The 20,118-nt window shown below is 42.6% G+C and overlaps 1 protein-coding gene across 1 annotated transcript; it reads right to left on the reverse strand.

Annotated features, from left to right (window-relative positions):
* Window positions 1–7,079: 7,079 nt before the first annotated feature.
* On the reverse strand, window positions 7,080–7,709 carry PRR23E (PRR23 family member E). Its single transcript, XM_077114888.1, has one exon. It carries the CDS (start codon window positions 7,707–7,709, stop codon window positions 7,080–7,082), a length of 630 nt encoding a protein of 209 aa, XP_076971003.1.
* Window positions 7,710–20,118: the final 12,409 nt, after the last annotated feature.

Raw genomic sequence — 20,118 nt, forward strand, 5'->3', positions numbered from 1 at the left:
CTGCAATGAGGTGGAAGGCCCATCCTCTGCCTTTGGGGCAAACTCACCCTCTCTATGTGCTTGGGTGGGTCCGCTGTCCTGGCCCAAGTCTTCTTGACTTCAGACCTCAGCCTCCATGGTGTTGCCTCTGAAGTTATTTTCACTTCAGTGTGTCCCTTCTCTGTCCCGCTCAGTTCCAACTGGCAGTGGTTCTCTTTATACAGATCCCATAACACTCCCCTTGGCTTTCTATCCAGTATCCTTGGATCATGCCCATTAGACATAAGATCTTCTTGGATAACTCTACATCCAATCCTGGCTTTCTCTGAAATGGTTGGCTGGTTCCACATTTGGTCAAATCCTCACATGGGGCACTATTCTATGGGGTCTCCCTTCCTGGAAGCCCGGAATTTTCCAGAACATTAATTTCTGGTTTCTTTGTACCCAAGAGTTCAGTTCTCAGCTTATCTTTTTCCTGTCGCATTTCTCTATAAGCTACAAGGAGAAACCAGGCTGCACTTTCCACATTTAATTTGGAAATATCTTCTAAATATCCAAGTTCATGGCTTTTAAAATCAGCCTTCCAGCCAAAGCCATTAGCCAAGTTTTCCAGATTATCTGCCATTTTAAAACAAGGATCATCTTTCTTCTAGTTTGCAATCTCAGCCTAGAGTCTCGTCAGAGGTATCTTTAGAGTCCACACTTCTAACAACAGTCTCTTCAAAGCATTCTAGCTCTTCTCTATCAAGCTCCTCACAACTCCTCCAAAATTTTCACCTTATCCATTTAAAAAGCTGTTCCAACATGTTTGGAATTTGCAAACCACAGCAGCACCCCACTTCTCAGTACCAAAATCTGTTCTAGTTTGCTAGCTGCCAGAATGCAGTATACCAGAAAAGGAGCAGCTTTTAGAAAGGGGGAATTTAATAAGTTTCTTGTTTAAAGTTTTAAGGCTGAGAAAATGTCCCACTTAAAACAAGTCTATAGAAATGTCCAATCAAAGGCATCCAGGGAAAGAAACCTTGGTTCAAGAAGGCCAACAATGTTTAGTGTTTCTCTCTCAGTTGAAAGGGCACATGGCAAACATGGCAGCATCTACTGGCTTTCTGTCCAGGCTTCTTACTTCATGAAGCTCCCTGGGAGGCATTTTCCTTCTTCATCTCCAAAGGAGAAGGCTGGTAGACTCTCTGCTTTGTGTTTCTGTGGCATTCTGAAGCTTTCTTCAAAATACTTCTTCTTTTATAGGATTCCAGTAAACTAATCAAGACCACCTAGAATGGGTAGAGACATGTCTCCATCTAATCAAGTTTAATACCCACAATTGATTGAGTCACATCTCCATGGAGATAACCTGATCAAGTTTCCCACCTATAGTACTAAATAGGGATTAGAAGAAACCATTGCTCCCACAAGATTAATTAGGATTAAAATATGGCTTTTCTAGGGTACATAAATCCCTTCAAACCAGCACACCAAGACTTTCTCAGATGAAGAAAAACTAAGAATTTGTCACTAGCAGACCTATCCTAAAAGAATGGCTAAAAGAAAGGAATGGCTGAGCAGAAAAGAAATGATAAAAGAAGGAATCTTAGAAAATTGGGAAGGAAGAAAGAAAACTTAAAAGCAAAAATGGGTTAATACAATAAACTTTACTTCTCTTGAGTCTTCTAAATAGTATTTGATAACTATTCTGGTTTGAAATGATGTATGGACCCTGGAAAAGCCATATTTAATCAAAATCCTATTTCATAATGGCAGAATAATCCCTATTCAATACTGTATGTTTGAATCTGTAATTAGATCATCTCCCTGGAGATGCAACCCAATCAAGAGTGGTTGTTAAGCTGGATTAGGTGACGACATGTCTCCACCCATTTGGGTGGGTCTTGACTGGTTTACTGGAGTCTATAAAAGAGGAAACATTTTGGAGAATGAAAGAGATTCAGAGAGAGCAGAGCAGAACGACATAGTCACTAGAAGCAGAATCCACCAGTCAGCGACCTTTGGAGATGAAAAGGAAAATGCCTCCCTGGGAGCTTCATGAAATAGGAAGCCAGGAGAAGAAGTTAGCAGATGATGCTGTGTTCACCATGTGTCCTTCCACATCAGAGAGAAACCCTGAACTTCATCAGCCTTCTTGAACCAAGGTATCTTTCCCTGGATGCCTTAGATTGGACATTTCTATAGACTTGTTTAATTGGGACATTTTCTCGGTCTAAGAACTGTAAACTAGCAACTTATTAAATTCCCTTTTTGAAAGCCATTCCATTTCTGGTATATTGCATTCTGGCAGCTAGCAATCTAGAACAATAACCGAAAGAAAACATATAGCATTGTCTGATGTGATTTTCAATGTATATAAAGGAAATATGTTAGATAATTATAGTTTAAACATGAAAGGGTGAGAGGATTTTAAGGGAATTCAGATTTCTAAATCTCACCCAAAATGGTAAAATGTTAACACCAGTAGGCTCCAATAACTTATACATATATATATATATAGCAACCACTAAAAAATATAAACAAAGAGATACACTAAAAAATACTACAGATAAATCACAATAGAATTCTAAAACATGCTCAAGTAACCTACTGGAAGGCAAGCAAAAGAAAACAAAGAAAGGAAAAACAGAGGGAAGGGGGAAAAAACCCATAAAAATAAAATGACAGACTCAAACCTTAACATACCAATATTTACATTAAATGTAAATAGTCTCATATATTATATGATTCCATTTATATAACATTCTCAAAGTGACAAAATTATAGGGATGAAGAACAGATTAGTGGTTGCCAGGAATTAGGAACAGTGGGGTAGAGGGGTTAGGAGATGGGTATGACTATAAAAGGGTAGCATGCAATCTTTATTGTGATAGAATAGTTATGTATCTTAATTGTGGTGATGATTACACAAATCCAAATGTGATGAAGTGGCAGAAAACTAAACACACATTGTACCAAATTCAATCCCGGCTGAAATTTTTCTCTAGTTACATAAGAGGTAACCATTGAGGGAAACTGGGTGAAAGGTACACTGTACTGTCTTTGCAACTCCTAGTGAATCTACAATAATTTCAAAATTTAAGAAAATCATAGATTGTAAATTTCTTAGTTTACCAGAGCTACTGTGACAAAGCACCACAGACTAGTTGACTGAAACAAAAGAAATTTAGTGTCTCAGCATTCTGGATACTGAAATCAAGTTATCAGCAGGGCCATGCTTCCTCTTAAACGATAGAATCCATTCCATTCCTCTCCCTTGGCTTTTGGTGGGTGGCTGGTATTCATAGCATCCCTTGGCTTGTGTTGGAACAACCCAATCTCTGCCTCTGTCTCATGGCTATCTCTCAGTCTCCATCTCTTATTGACTATTCCAAATTTCTTCTTCTTATAAAGGCACCAGTCATATTACATAAGGGACCACCCTAAACCAGTTTGGCCTCATTTTAACTAATAACATCTTCAGAGATCCTGTTTACAACTAAGTTCACATTCACAGAACTGTGAGTTAGAACTTTGATATGTATTTTTAGGGGAGACAGCTCAATCCATAGCAGTAACTTCCCTGTACAGATTTTAATGTATAAGGTCAATACAGTCTTGTTATATAAAGAAGAAATAAAAGGAGGTGATAAAAATGCACAACTCACTATGTGTTTACTTGGGTATAACCTTCCCAGAAGAAACAATATCATCAGATGCTCATACTATTTTGAATAAATTTGGATTTGGGAAACAAGATCAGAGCCATTTCCATACAAAAAAATAAAGGAAAATTAAAGAACAGAGGTCACATTTATTAGTATTCAGTGCACATTAAAACCTGCAAGCATACTTTTGTGTTTATTTGTAAAATGCATTAGAATCTAGGATTCAATAACTATAAACCACTTTTCACCTCTGAGAGCATTCTGTGGGATATTGGGAGGGTAGGCATGTCAAGGACAATTCTCCATTGGGAGGATAGCTGGCGTATGGTAAACAAGATAGCACTGTAATTCCTGCCCCATTAAGAAGTCTGATTGACATGGTGCTCTTCAAGCACCATGTCAATCAGAAAAATACCAACAAATTTTTTAGATGAACTTTAGGGTTAATATCAATTCCTTAAAGCATCCCTATCAAAACAGTTACCCAAGGAGACTGCTTCGCCTTCAGCCCTCTCTAGAGACAGCCATCCCATCTCCCACCGTCCATGTATGATTGGTCCCTCTTGTCCTCATTGCCACTTTCATACCACTGCCCTTTGAAGGTCAGGTCAGGCTATCACTACGCCCTCTTTGCTGCAACCATCTACCCTCACGTCTCTAGCTAGTCTCTAGCTGTCTTATTTCTTTGTCATTTCCAAATCCACTATGGAATCCAAAATGAACCTTCCAATAACCTTGTCTCTGATCCGTCACCTTCTCACCGTTAATAACCTTATTCTCTTACCAGCCTCAACCACCTACTCATATGACCAAACCTAGAACATGTCATTACCAGTTACTATATCCCTGCCTAAAATAAATTTACACCGCTTCCTTTTCTAGTTAGTAACTCCTATTATCCAAGCTTATTTTTTCTAGTTCCCCTCATTCCAGTGAATATTTACTTGATTCAAAACTTCACTTTATTGAATCTTCCATTTCTTCCCTATACTTGACTTCGTTCTAGTCTCGATGCATCAGTCTAAGTGACCCATTTAGTACACAAGTCCTGTCATTCCCCATTGAAAACCCCAATGCTGCAATCCCTGGGGTTCCCTGGCTTTCTTGTCACATGGTGATGTCCTCTCTTTTCTTTTCTGGGTTCCTGTTGCCTTCCAGCTCCTCCCTGTGGCTTTTTCTCTTATTTAAGGACCCCAGTAATCTGGATTAAGACCCACCTTCATTCACTTGGGCCACAGCCTAACTAAAAATCACATCTTCAAGAGGCCAAATTCACAATGGCTTCATCCCCACAAGAATGCTTACTAAGATTACGAACATTTCTAAATTGGGGTACATACTTCAATTACTATCAGGGTTTACTTTTTATACTTCTGTATCTCCAGCACCTACAGCAATCCAAGGCACAGGTCAGGTGCTCAATAGACATTTGTTGAACAAATTATTTCACAAAGGATAATTATATCTATAAAGCTCAACAGAATAAAGAAACGTGTAACTCATAAGACTGCAATATTGCCAGTGAGATCAATTTATTAAAAGTATTCACTTTCTTGTATCCTAGCAATGAACCTAGAAAATAGAAAATGAGGGATCATTCACAATAATATTAAAAGCTATAAGTGTCTAGAAATAAAACCTTTAAGGAAAAAAAATACCACTGAGACCATTAAAAAGTTAATGAATATACCATTTTCTTGGATGCAAGTTAGCAAGTTAATGGAGTAAATATCAACTTTCCCCATCTTTGCCTATAAATTAATTTAATCCTAACAAATCAAGTTTGATTTTTGGAGGGTTTAGACAAACTCATTAAAAATTGATATGGAAGAAATAAAGTCTATTAATTACTGTCAAGTTTGAAAAACAGAGCAAGGAGGAGTTAGAGTGGATATGGAAGGACTCAGTCTAGCAGAGATCAACATGCATTAAAATGTAGCAAACAGAAGAGTGGATGCAGAAGTAAAGAACTATGTATATAGGGAAAGCTGACAGTCCCTGAAAGCAATAGGGAAAGAAGATGTCCTGTTAATAGATGGTGCTGAGGAACTGGCATTAATGTGGAGAAAAATAAGTCTGGATCCCTACTTTACATCAAACATGAAGATGAACTCCTAAAAGATTGGAAGTAAAACTATAAGGATGTTTAAAAACATATAGGAAAAAACACCCCCCCCCCCCCCCAAAAAAAAAGAGTTCTGCAACTTTGAGGTGAGAAAAGACTTTCATTGTTGTGTTTGGTCTTCTAAAACAAAATAAGAAAAGGAAAAAAAAAAAAGGAAAAAGAGGCACTTGCTACCAAGCAATATGTATTTGTACACATGTGTGCAAAAATTATATCCATATAATTTTTTTCATTGAAAGGTAGCAGAGACCAGTTCCTCAAACTTGAATATGCCTGAGGTCATAAAACAGATTGCTGCCCTGCTATCCAGAGTTTTTCAATCAGTCTGGAGCAGGGCTGAAGATGTTCATTTCTAACAATTTCCCAGGTAATCCTGATGCTGAGGTTTGGGACCACACTTTGAAAATCACTGGTATAGACACAGATGTGAAGGAGACCGTTGCATGGTGCAAAACTGACAAGGATTAATATTAATATTTAGATTAATATTTAGAATTTACAGCCCTAAAAATAAGCAAACTATGCAGCTTTATAGAAAGGGAAGTCCAAATGGCTGACAGGAAGTCAAACTAAAACAATAGTATACCACTTTGCACCAATCAATATGGCAAGAGTGGGGCAGGAAGCACAGGCCAGGCTAGTGGATGTAGGAACTGTTGAAGCCATTCTGGAGAATGGCCTGGCCAGCCTCGGTAAAACCAGTCATATTCTCATGACTCAGAAGAATGTCCATGCAAGCCCTAAGAGGCCATGCCAGGTGATCTGATTTTCCTTGGGGCTTGCTGGGTAATACTTGCTGCAGGGAACTGAAGACATTCGTCATTTGGAGAGATAAGTGGAAGGGGCTGAAGCATGCTATGACCTTCTGTACAGCAGGTTGAAGCCAGGAACTATAGCACTGTGGATGGATCTTAAACCTTGTGTCGACCGATCAAGAACTAAGAAACTGAATTTTTAATAACACATAATTTATGTAGTTTAAAAATATAACGTGCAAAACTCATCTTACCAGGTTGATGCATGCCTAATTAAGGACCTATATCAAAGATATTAAAATGCCAGCCTATAAGAAGGGCTTGGGGTGGGGGAAGAGTGCAGGGTTTGGGGTTGAAGGGTAAAAAACTGAAAATGAAAAGCCATGAACAACAAATAACCTTGTATAGGCCAATGAGTGCCCTATTCACTAAAGAATAGCCGGAAACTTACATCTGAGATCCTTTAAAATATTAAAAGACAAAACATAAGTGTAAGCAGAAACTCCAGCTTACTGGACCCCATGTGACTGGTCTTTGATCATTGGTGGGAGGAACTGCAAAGGGGATTGATTAGAGCTCAAAGAGGCGGCGTCGGGCCCTACAGGACAGCCGAGGTGGGCGGGGCAGGCGGGGATAAGGCTGAGGGTCTGTGCTGGGGGACACTGGGAGAGGGCAGAGTTCTGGGCTGGAAGGTGGCATGGGTGCCCATATACTGAACCGAGAGGCCAGTTCTGGTGGGGGGGCCTTGCCCTTCTTCAAGCGATAAACTGCTCTGGATGGATCCCTCGCTGCAGCCCCAGAAGCCGAGCTGGCTGGAGTCTGGCACTGCACCTGTGTAAGGTGGTGGAAGGCATCCCTGCTCAGAGCTGAAGGGACTGATGAATATGGGGGTGGGAGGTCCATGGGGTAAGGAAATATGCTGCCGGCCAAGGGGGTTGGGAGTTGGCTTCCCATCCGAGAATCAAAGCTGGAGACACCCCTTGACCAAACAGAAGGCATCAAGGCAGCTGGAGGTGGATGCCTCACCCAGAGATAACCACCAAAGGGTACCCACACTAAGGTCCAAGGGGCTATGTAGGCTTGCGGTGGGAAACCCATGTAGAGGTGGAAGGCACAGGGAGCCCCAATGACAGTCCAGAGGGCTGGATAGGTGACAGGCTGGGCTCCCAGGGAAGCACAGAAGCTCTCAGCAAAGCCCATGTCTGCCCATGGGGTTGAAGCAGCTGAAGGTATGTGGGTTTCAGTTGAGGGCCAGGAGGGATGGAGGATGCTCTTCTTCATAGCGTGTTCCTGAGAGGTGGCCATCCTCATCACTGATGAGATCAGATCTCCCCAAAGCCTGGGCAGTCCAGACGAGCTTGCTGACCTGGTTCCCCTTGGCTGCTTTGCTCCCACCTTTGGAGTAAACAGAATGTTAAAAAGAAGGAAGATGATGGATAGAAAACTGGGATTGGGTGACAGGCTTGTAGAAGAGGCAACAGCACAGGTTATCCTTTACAATGGTGGTGGTGAGTGTTTCTTTAGGAAGCAATGTCTTGGGTCAAATTAAGAGCTTTGCTTTCCTAACTTCATGGACTCCCAATCCCCACCCCCAATTGTGAAGCCCGAGACTACTGATGGTTATGATCAGTGGAGACCTGGCATGGTATACGGGGGAAGAGGGGCAGGTAAGAATAACCAAATTTCCCCCAAAATGTGATCTCTACTTGCCAATGACAGAAATATAAAGATGTTCTCAGAAAGATGAGTTAAGATGAGGCCTGTGGCAGTTTGAAGCTATTATGTACTCCATAAAAGCCATGCCCTTTAATCCTCATTCAGTATTGCTAGGTGGGATCTTTTTTTTTTTTTTTTGGTTGTTATTTTTATTTAAGAAAACAAACAATATACTTAGAACCACCAACAATGGATATCTTAGTTAGCTTAACCATAGGTATATTTACATAAAGTACTCATATGATCATTGTAAAGCCTGTGTTTGCACAGTAAGTTTCATAATCCAATTTCAAATTAAGCAACAAGGAAAAAAATCTACATTTTCAGATACAAAGTTCTTAAATTCTAAGTATTAAATCGGGTGGGATCTCTTTTATTGTGTCCTCGGAGATGTAACCCACCCAATTATGGGTGGTAACTTTTGATTGGATGGTTTCCATGGAGATGTGTCTCCACGCATTCACGGTGGGTCACTTACTGGAGCCCTTTAAAAGAGAACCCTTTTGGAAAAAGCTGTAGAGCCAACAGAGCCCACACAGCCAGAGACCTCTGGAAATGCAGAAGGAAAATGCCCCAGGGAAGTCTTATGAAATGAGAAAATGTTGCCATTTGCCTTTCCAGGTGACAGAGGTATTCTAGACCCCTCAGCCTTTCTTGATTCGAGGTGTCTTTTCCTGGATGCCTTAGGTTGGACATTTTCATGGCCTTAGACCTATAAACTTGCAACTTAATAAATTCCCCTTTTTAAAAGCCATTCTGTTTCTGTTATATTGCATTCCAGCAGCACAAACTAAAACAAGGCCAAACCGGATTAGGGTGGTCCCTAATCCAATAGGACTTGTGTCCACATGAGGAAAGGAAATTTGGATACAGTAAGAGGCAGACATTGAGTTATGCCACCACAAGCCAAAGAACACTAAGAATTGCTGGTTTCCCACCAGAAGCTAGGGTAGAGGCATAGAACAGTCTTCCTTTTAAGGGAACAATGGTGCTTCCCATACTTTGATTTTGGATTTTTAGTCTCCAGAACCATTAGACAATAAATTTCTGCTGTTTTATCTGGGAGTCTGTGGTACTTTATTACAGCAACTTTGGAAAACTAGGATAGAATATTTCTACCTTCTCTGCAGGGAGGTGGGAGTAGGGGTTAGAGGGCTGGCTAGGTTTTGAGACTCATTGTAATGCCCCAGACAAGAACCTTCCTTGGAAGGTTAGTGAGTGATGGAGAAGGAGATATATACTTCAGAAATGTATGGTGGCAAGGGCTAGAGAAAAAACCAAAAGAACTTCACCTTAGAGGAAGGAAGACACATTGGGAGCGTGATTTAGGGGAAGATAATAGTTCTTAAACCAAAGAAGGGAGCAATGAGAAGGGAGTGGAATGGGTGGATGTGAGATATGTTTAGGAGGCCAAATTGAGGAGTCTTTGTAATCAAGTACTAGGGGTGAGGAGAAGGAATATTCCAGAATGATGTCCAGATAGAAGATGGATCCACAGATGTGTCAAACACCCCTAGAGGAGAAACAGGTTTGGGGGAAGGAGCAGTGATTCGTTTGAAACCAGCTAATTTTGAGTCAGTTTTCCTCAACACTTCCTCAACAGAGTGACAGCATTAAAGGACCAATTCTTCGCTCCTCCCTGATTCATGCAACCCACTCAGGTTCTGAGTTCAGCCACATGTTGGCTAGCAGGATGTCGGCAAGTGTGAAGCAAGCCTAGGTTTGACAGGGGCTTTTGCAGTTGGGCTGGATCACCAGTGCTCTCTGGAAAATATACCCTAGCCAGCCTGTTGGAGTGAGAAAAACGTGCTCAGAGCTGAATTGCCTCACCATCTTGGGCAGTTGACTGCCAGCTGATGTGCAGACAGGGAAGCTGGCCTTGGAGAGCCAGCTAGACCAATGTTCCTGAGTTTAGCATGCATCATCATCACCTGGAGAGCTTGCTAGGCTCCCAGAACCCTGGGCTCCACTCTACTTCACTCCCAGAGATTCATTAGCACTGAATCTCAGGGGTGGGGCTAACAAGCTCTCCAGGTGGTGGTAATGTTTGCTAAACCCAGAAAAGCAATGGCCCAAACAACCTGCGGCTGACTCCTGATGTATTGGGACCCCAGCTAAGAGAGAACTGGAATGTTGAGCCCAGTCCAGGTCTACAGATGGCTAATATACTTTCTCACACACTTACCTTCCTCATATTAGAAAGATCACAAGGACTAAAGCAAGAAAAAGTGGAAATATATAAATCAGATATTCCATCCTGTCCTCTACCAGGATATATTCTGAGGAGAAGGCCAAGGGGAAACACCTGAGGAAAAAGAGCTGGGCTCATCTGTGCCCTCCTCGCTGGCTGGAACAGAGACCCCTGTAGATCACAGAGGGAGGGGTGCAGGCAGAGGGACCTGCGGCCGTTCCCTGACTCTGGTGGTTGGAGCTACCAGCTGCCTTTCTAGGTGGCTGAGAGAAGACCAGTGAACAAGCACACCAGAAGACTTCAGTTCAGATGGTGAACAGACCCTGGGGAGGAATGGAGGTGTTTAAATAAATGCTTAATGGATGCTAGAGGCGGCAGAGGCTGGTGGTGGGAGAGTGAGCGATGCTGGAGTCCCAGGGGCCAATGAATCAGATGAACTTGCCCAACGGCTTGCACTGGTTTCTCTCTCTTCCAACTTTAAATGTGGATTCAACCTTTGGAGCCAAGGGGGCCTAATCATAGGGCTTAGGAGAACCTCTGATGCACTCAGACTACTTAAGAGAATTTTTCTCCAGCAAGCAAAATGGGGATGAAATTATGTTAGAGTTATGGGAAAATAAAAGTTCTTAGTATTGAATAAAAAGATGAACAATTCCATAGAAAGATGAGCAAAGGACTTCAATGAAAATGCCAAAGAATGAGGGGGTGGGTGGAGATAAGTGGTCCATAAATACATGACAAGATGTTCAAGCTTATGAATAATTAAATAACTTCTAATTAAAAGGATGGGCTGGATTCCTAGGTAAAAATGGCAGGTTGAATGCATATATTCACTAGTTCTCTGTCCCCAAACCCTACTGAGATAGGAGTAAAGGAATTATTTTTAATGGGCAAGGAAAACACTAACATGAGAGGAAATAGTAAGAAGATTTATGAAACAATAAAGCAGATGGCCACATAGCAACTGCCTGAGCAGAGCTAGGAGGCTGAAGCTTAAGCCAGCATGGGGCATGCTGAGAAGCACCTGGATTTACACAGCAGAATATCCAAGAATCTCTAGAATTGCTGATATCAGATAGGGGGTGAAAGTGGGATAAAGTTGGGGCTCAAAGCAGAAGGATTGGTTGAACTGTTAAGGACTTCAGTCATCAGGATGGAGACACGTTCTCCCAAACATATCCAATGGATTTCTCCTATCTCAGCAGAGACTAGACATTTCTTCCCTGGAAGGGGTTCCTTGGAGTGGACGCTGGGATACTGGCATAGATGCAGGGGGTGCTGGTACTCTGCTAAGACCCCAGTTTTCCACCCCTCACTCCTCAGTTCCCAGCATGCCTTCCTTTCAGGCAGACAATCTGACCAGGTCAAAAGGAAAGACCTAAAGACTTTAACTTTGGTAGTTTCCCCAACGATAAATCCCAGCATATCACCCCCACCCCCAACCCTGCCCCAGGGCTTAGGGCTTTCAATCAGCTCTGGAGTGCACCACACATAAATATGAGCAAGACAGCCAGGCACCAATAGGCAGGATCTCTTGGGAGACTAATTTGGCAGCAATGGTCAAAACATAAAATGTGACCCTTCATCATCACTCCAAGTTGCTTCTCTCCCTTAACTGTGTATGATGAGTATGGATGAGGCAGCTTTGGGTAGAAGGGCACCCCTAGGGTGATGGTGGACAAAGATTTGGGGTCTGGTATCTCCGCAGCAGGTAGGACTGGAATGGGCAGGGTCCCAGGCTCCAAATCAGCCATCTCATCCCCAATGGGGAAAACAATACCTGGGGGAGGCGCTGATTCTTACTATGGAGTGAATTATGCTCTCCGGAGGAAGGAAGAGAGGGCAGCAGGCTGGCAGCTGAGAAGAGGTGGCAGAAGAACTTTTTTGGTTAAGTAATGAAGACTGGGGCTTGTTTAAATAATAGGGATAAAGAACCAATAGGAGGGGAGGGGAGGTGAAGATTTTTGAACAACAGGGACTGATGAAAGCACACCAGACGCTGAGGAAAAAGATGGAATGACAAGATTATAAGCTTTAGTCAGACAGAATTTCCCTCTTCTTCAGAAAATGGGAAAAGGACCCAATCCCACCAGAGCAAATGTACTCTGTCTTCTGGAGAAGCCCCTAGAATTCACACCTGATTCTCCTAGAGGCTCCTTAGCGTTGAAATGCTCTGCGAGGAGAAGTCTGCAGTCTTGGGCGACCCCAAGCACCACCGTGGTCGCCACCAACCTCCTTAGAGACACCAGGACGGAGCGAGTGGTCACACCTGGAGCCTTGAAACTTCCCAGCAGCCCGCGCGTTCACCCCATAGCAGGTGTTTTTAAACTGGGGTGAAGGCCAGCCCTGTCTGTCACGTGACATGGGCGGGGCCAGGCAGCCCTGGCTTGACTCTGAGGGAGATGATAGGATGGGCGTCCTGACAAGTGATCCACCTCCCCACGACTCAGTCACACAGGCGAGAAACTGATTGATTGACCTGATAACTGGTTATCATGAAATCAGAGAACTGTTTTGTCTTGAATTCTGGGAAGGAGAGGGGCCAGGGTGTGTAATGGACCTTGTTATCCGGGTCAGGGAGAGATGGCTCCCAAGGAGGGGACTTTGAACTCGGTCTGAAGATGGGGTGGCAGTTTGGGGGGCTGTAGGGGGAAGGCAGCTCAGGTGCAAAAGTCCAGAAGAGAGGGGCACAGCCCTTCCAGGAACTCACAAGACAAGTGTGGCTGGAGGGGGTGCTGGTGTGAGGGGGATACTGGGCCAAACAGGTGGGGCCCACCTTCCAGGGATGGGTGGGCCAGTCGCTGTGCCAGGAGCAACCGGGAGCCATGGAGGACTTTTTGATAGCAGCGGGAGATGAGCACTGATTTGCTTTCCAAGGCAGCGGAGCTTCTCTGCAAACGGGAGGGGCCAGGTGGGCTTTGGGAGAGAAGCCAGGAGGCTGTGGCCACCTGACCACTTTACAAAGAAAGGTTCCTTGGATTAAGGTGGGAAGAGTGGCAAGGAAAAGAAAAGCCACGTGGTCAGAGAAAGGGGCCTTGCGGATGGGTGCTTAGATTTCTACCGTGCTGTAGCACACACGAATGTTTGTGGATGTGCCACGGGGGTAGAAAGAATGGGTGTCCTCTCCTGAGTATGTCTATACCTGTATCTGTGCTCAACAATAATTGTGTTATTCCAGTTCTTACAGCTTTCCTTATTTTTTTCATGCACATGATTTATATAGTGTTTCAAGAAGTGTGTTAAAGTCTTCCATTATGATTATGGATTTGCCAGTTTCTCCTGTATTTTTGGAGCTTTTTGATGAACCTATTTCCAGGCAAATTATTTATAGAATGCTTAAGTGCCAGGCACTGTCCCAAACACTTTACAAATGTGAACTCATTGAATCAATGTGAAATACTCTAACAATAGGCGATTAGTTCAGAAAATTACATAGTGAGGGATATGGGCGAAAATGTAATAAAAATTCATCGATTTACAAAGAAAATTGTTCATGATATATTATGACGTGAAAAAGGCAAGTTACAATGCAGTTTACACAAGTGATCGCTTTTTTTTATATAAGGGAAAGAAATGTATCGATGCGTGAGAAAAAAGTCTGGAGGTGAGTATATCAAAAGGATTTAGATTATCTTTGGGAGATGGAATTATGATAGTCATAATTTTCATGTCTCTACTAATATAGCATTTTCTCATTGCTTTTGCTAATGAGGCTCTATAAGTTTGGTGATTTAAAAAATGAAACAAATCATTTGATAAGGGATCTGTTATTCAAAATATGAACTTAGAGAAATTGCAGGTAAACTGAAAATTCTCTTTGATTAATGATAAGGTGCCTAATATAAAGATAGAAGCTTCTGAAAACAGAGCTTCACAAGCAGAATTACTATCAGCAATACTGGGATAAGGAGAGGTGAGAAATCCAGACCCCTAGAATGCATATGTTTTCTTAGCCCAGAGTTTCTCGGACGTTAGTCGGAAAGTCTTATTACAACTAGAGGGCTGGTCTCCAGCCCAATTTCTGATTTAGTGGTTTGGGGTGGGGCCTGGAGTTTCTGACAAGTTCCCAGGTGAAGCTAATGCTGATTCTTTGAGAACCATCATTGAGAGCCGCAGCCTTGGCCACACTTGGAAGACAACGTGAGCTTGGTTCATTGGAGTGGTTCCCGCCTTCCTAGTAGGCGAAAAGTAGAAAGAATCTGTCCCCATAAAACATTATCTGGGCCCAGGGCTCTAGGGGAAAAGTTATTTAGATTTGATTTAGCTCTTCGTACGTATTTGGGCTTCCTGGAAGGTTTTTGCTTCTTGAATCAATCTTGGTTAATTACATTTTATTTTAGGCTCTTCCACTTCTCTGTGATTTGGAAATCTATTAGCATTGTGTTGTAGATAATGCACTCATACAAATATGTAAATTTCTGCTGCCCTGGAAGTCTGGGCTCTCTTGCTCCTGCTGCTTAGCAGTGGCCCACTGTCCCCAGCCCAGGACAGCTGTAGCCAGTACCCTCTTCCAGACCTCCTGGAGGAGATGGTCTTCTTGGAAGACCACGGCCATCCCCAGAGGTCACCTTTGGCTTTTCACTGGACAGTTATTCTCATATGCTGCATTTGGGACCTGGCTTTTAAAGTTGCATGAGTCAACGCAGAGACACGATCAGTCTGGGAAGCCCCTCTTAGGAGACTCAGGGCACAGGTATAGGACACTTCGCTGGCTGTTTTCAAACTCCTTATAACAAGTTGTTCTTTTCACGACTTTCCCCCATCCCACTGCACGAGCAGTTTCCAGCTCGTGCAACAAATTCATGTAGGAGATCATTATTGAGGGCCAGGTATGTGCTAGGAAATACTGGCACTTGGTCTGAGGACACCAAGGCAGCCCAAATAGACCTGGTTTGTGCCCTGGAGGAAGATTTATCTTAGTAATGGAAGAAAGGATATAAAACACCACATGTGAATAATATTTAATTGCATATTGTGGTAAGGGCTCTCAAGGAAAAACAGAATTCTGAAAGGAAGCATTAAAAGGAAGCAAATCTGACCTGGGGTCATAGAAGGCTTTTCTGGGGAGGGGGCCTCTAGATTTAGATCTGGAGACTGAGTAGGAGTTAACCAGATCAAGGGGATGGGAAATGGGGAAGTATGCAAAGGCAGGAAGTGCCATATAATTTAAGAGAAAGAAAGACCTCTGTGGGCTGGGACAGAGAGAACCAGGCATGGCTGATGAGCTGAAGAGGTGGGCAGAGCCCAGTTACATTGGGTCTTATCCTAAGACTTTTGGGAAGCTATTGGAGGGTGTGAACAGATGAGTAGCAAATTAAATTTGCATTTAAAAACCTCCCTCTAAAAGTTCTTTTTGTAGAATAATTCCAGCTAATAAATATGGAAGGAATAAGGAATTGGGGAAATCAGTGTTTTGCAGCCTCTGACAAAATAACTGATTTGGACAGAGATCATCAATGGATGAATCCGTTAGATGAAAGGTGGATAAAGGATTTTACAAAGGAGGTTTCAGGCTGTCATTTTCTGAACCCACTGGCCAACCTCATCAACACCAATCAGGGCACAACCAGACATTGCATATCTCCTGGTGTGACATGATAAAACGCTCACAGAACCAATGAATGACTCTTGCCAAGAAACAGAATATTTTGTGATGTTGGGCATGTCCTGTATCTGGGTAGAGGCTGATGTAACAGGGGAACTGAGTTTTACATTTTATTTGTTTAATTCATTTAAATAACTATTTTTGACTATGGGCTACCATATTGGGTATTATATGTCCAATATAGACAAATTCATGTTACGTTTCCTGTTAATGCTGCTCCAGAGCTAACTTTTATTTTATATTTTTTTCTAGAGCTAACTTTTGTTTACAGGAGATAGAATAAGCTAAATGGCAGGACAAGGAAACGTAAAGACAAAGCCAGGATGCATGACAGGCTATAGGACAATTGAATTGCCTTCTGAACATGTCCTTGGCAAAAAGGAGGTAAATAAGAACTTGTCTAGACAAGAAACACAGTGACAAAATATAATGTATGACTTTGTTTAGATCCAGATTCAGGCAGCTAATTGTAGTAGGACAGTTTTGAGATAATAGGGGAGATTTGGTTATGGGCTATTAGAGCCTACCAAGGTGGAATAATAATGTGATTATATGGATTCAAATGAGGAGGCTCTTGATCCAGACAGGAGAAGGAGGTGCTGTAGACCAGGGTGGGGGCTTTGCATTCAGAGAGAAGAGAATGGTTCTAAGAGGTGTTTTGGAAGAATAAAAGCTCAGACTTTCTGACGCATTGAGAATAGAGGGTGAGGCAGGGAAGAAGGCAAGGAGGATCTCTCACTTATGGCTTGCACAAATGGGGGATGAAAAAAACCCTCCTCTGAGGTGAGGAACATTAGAGCGTGTATTAGTTTGCAAGCTGCTGGAATGCAATATACCAGAAATGGAATACCTTTTATAAAGGGAAGTTAATAAGTTACAAGTTTACCATTCTAAGCCTATGAAAATGTCCAAACTAAGGCATCCAGGAAAAGATGCTTTAATTCAAGGAAGGTCTATGGGTCAGGAATACTCTGTCAGCTGGATAGTCACATGACTGGCATCAGCTGGTCCCTTGCTCCTGGGCTCCATTGTCTTTGGTTTCCTTTCCTGTGGGGGTTCCTCACTTTGCTTCTCTGGGGCTGGCTTTCATCTCTTGGTTTCCCTTGGCTCTCTCCAGGTTCTGGTTTGCTTAACATCTCATGGGAAGGCACATGACAACATCTGCTGGGCTCCAGGCACCTCCAAACAGCTGTGTATCTGTTCTAAGCTCTCTCTAAAATGTTTCCTCTTTTAAAGGACTCCAGTAAACTAATCAAGGCCCACCTGGAATGGGTGAAGTCATATCTCCATGTAATTAAAAGATCATACCCACAACTGGGTATGTCATATCTCTGTGGAGATAATCTAATAAAAAAAGTTCTGTACTAAAGTATTGAATCAGAATTAAGAGAAATGGTTGCTCCCACAAGATAGGATCAGGACTAAAACATGGCTTTTCTGGGGTATGTAATAGATTCAAACCAACACAGAGCAGAATAAAGTTTGAGATACCCACCTTAACATTGGCTTTGGATCTGCATTTGAAATGCCCTTGAAATTCTGAGACATATTGAGTAGTCAGTTGCATGTGGGATATTGAGCACCAAGGAGAGCGTTAGGCAGCTAATTGAGCTGCAGCATCTCAGAAAGACCCCAATGTGGGAACTGGTCCTGCTAACTAAGTCCCCAGCCCTGCTCCCTACTTGTCCCAATTGTCCTCCATGCCCTAGAGCAACTCTGTTTTCAACAGCAAGCACTTAATCTTGACACTTTTGATATGTCAGTTATTTTGAAACTTCATCTGTTTTGGGTAAATGTTCTATTGAGTTAGGATATGTCACTCAGCTCCTCCCATCTTCTCTTACATTGGCAGAGATATGTATGAGTTGCCTTGGGCTTGCCTGCATCACCCTCAGCCTCTTCTGAGGTGGGCTCATATTGCCTCATGCTGGGCATGGCAGGCTGGCATTTGCTGAGCTAGAGCTGGTCCTTCCTGGTCTTTTTGGCATCAGGGAGCTGGTGGTGTCCACTCCCTATTGTGGCTTGTGGTTGAAAGTGTTCCCTCTATCTGATTCTAGCTGCTACTGGTCCATTGGCCCACTCAGTGCTTCCATACTCACCTGGAGCTCAAGCTGCCTTGGATGTTTCTCCAAAGGCATGGGAGGCTCTAAGAACCATCCTCAGGCCTGTCCCCTACACACTTCCCCAATTAGGCAAGGATTCTGGTTCCAGATGGAACATGCAGTTCCTCCAAGGGGCATGCAGTCTACCTGGGGTTTCCACCATCTTGCCAGCTACCTGGACTGGAGTGGTTGGAATGAGGGAGACCCAGGTCCCCTTTATGGGATCTCTTTCTGATCTTTCCCAGCTCCTTCTTCCAACTGAGGGAAAGTTTTAATCTTCTTCCTCTGTGACAAGAACTCATTCCTAAATCTCCTCCTGCTTTCTCCCAATGCTGTAATCTATTATAAGGATCTCTTTATCCAATACTTCAAACTTGACTAACTATTCTTTTGAAACATTTTTAAATTTCAAAATAATTATAGGTTCACAGGAAGTTGCCAAGTTAGTACAGGGAGATCTCGTGTATTCTTTACCCAATGATTACATCTTGTATAACTACAGTAGAGTATAAAAATTAGGCATTTGACATTGACACAATGTGTATATATAGTATATATAGTTCTAAGCCATTTTATCATGTGTAGATTTTTTTTTATCAATACACAGAACTATGCCATTGCCACAAAGATCTCCCTTGTGCTACACTTTTTATAAGTTATATCCAACCCTTCCACTTATAAATCATACCCACCCCTCTCTCAAGCACCTCTGATCCCTGGAAACCACTCATTTGTTCTCCATCTCTACAGTTTTTTGACGCACTACTTTTTAAGACATGGCTTTGGAAGTGCTAGGAAAGCAATTTTCTTTCTCTCAAGCTCTTGGATCTTCCAAAGGTTCTCTGCCTATACTCATTCTTTATTCACTTGACCAGCACCTTCTTTGTTCTTAGCTTGGGTTCTGCCCTCCCCACCAAGAGCAGTAGAAGCCCAAGCATCAAAGAATGGAGAGCCATGGGACACTGGAATAAAAGACACTTTGGACAGAACTTCAAAGCATTGCTTTCTGGGTCTGACATCCGTACACTGCCCTTCAGAATTTTGATTTGTGACTTAGTCCTGAAATCATGCTTTCTTTGCACAGGATGACAATGTACATGCTATCCCTCGGACTCCCTCTGACACCTCCCAGGCTCTTTGCTGGGCTTTGGCTGGGTGGCACTGAAGGGAGCCTTGCCATTCTTACAGACGTTCCCCCAAAGTGAGTCCTAATTTTAAGGTAGAGCACGATAAACAAGTATTTCAAATGTAAAGAAAACCATTTCCACCTCTTTTCACGTAGAAAAATAACAGATAAACAAACCTTCATCTTAATTTTATAAATTGCTTTTGAATTTTTCAACAACCTCTGAAAGGAGACGTAAGTCCATTTTACAGTGCAGGACCATGGAAAACACAGAGAAGGTATGAAGGCAATTTGGCTCAAGTTTCAGAAAACATATCCAGGTGACAACCTGGAGGTGGGAGGAGGGGATCACTTGCAAAGGAGTCTGAGGATTCTTTTTGGGGTCATGGAAATAAACTACATCTTATTTATGGTAGTGGTGAACTGACTATATATGTTTACCAAAACTCAAACTTTACATTTATAATAAATGGATTTTATTGTATATGAATTATACCTCAAAGCTGATTTTTCTTTTCAAGAAAAAAAAGTTTAGGAGGGATGAGGTGCATCTCCAGGAGTGGCTAAGAGAAGAAAAAGGAACAGCTTAGCAACTGAGGGAATATCATGTTTCAAGGTAGGATGCATGAGAGAATTCTCCTTTGGAAGGTTAGTTGACTTACCCTTCTGTTTAAGGTCTAGAGTTTGTTACAGAGCAGAGATAAATTGTGATGTTCATTGTCCACCAGCCAATCTTTTCAAAGCTCTAGCAGTATTCTGCTTCTTAAGTATGTGTGCATATGTCAAGAATAGGGAGTGGTCAGTGTCACTGGTAGAGGCAGGGCTGGGGCTTGGAGGTTAGGCTTAGGGAAGAAAGCAGTGCTCTGGGA

The sequence above is a fragment of the Tamandua tetradactyla genome, chromosome 9 (genome assembly GCF_023851605.1).
Source record: "Tamandua tetradactyla isolate mTamTet1 chromosome 9, mTamTet1.pri, whole genome shotgun sequence".
Taxonomy (NCBI): Eukaryota; Metazoa; Chordata; class Mammalia; order Pilosa; family Myrmecophagidae; genus Tamandua; species Tamandua tetradactyla.

What these genes read in the sequence shown, in the direction of transcription:
- PRR23E (XM_077114888.1), bottom strand. Translation starts at nt 7,709, where the DNA reads ATGGGCTTTGCTGAGAGCTTCTGTGCTTCCCTGGGAGCCCAGCCTGTC.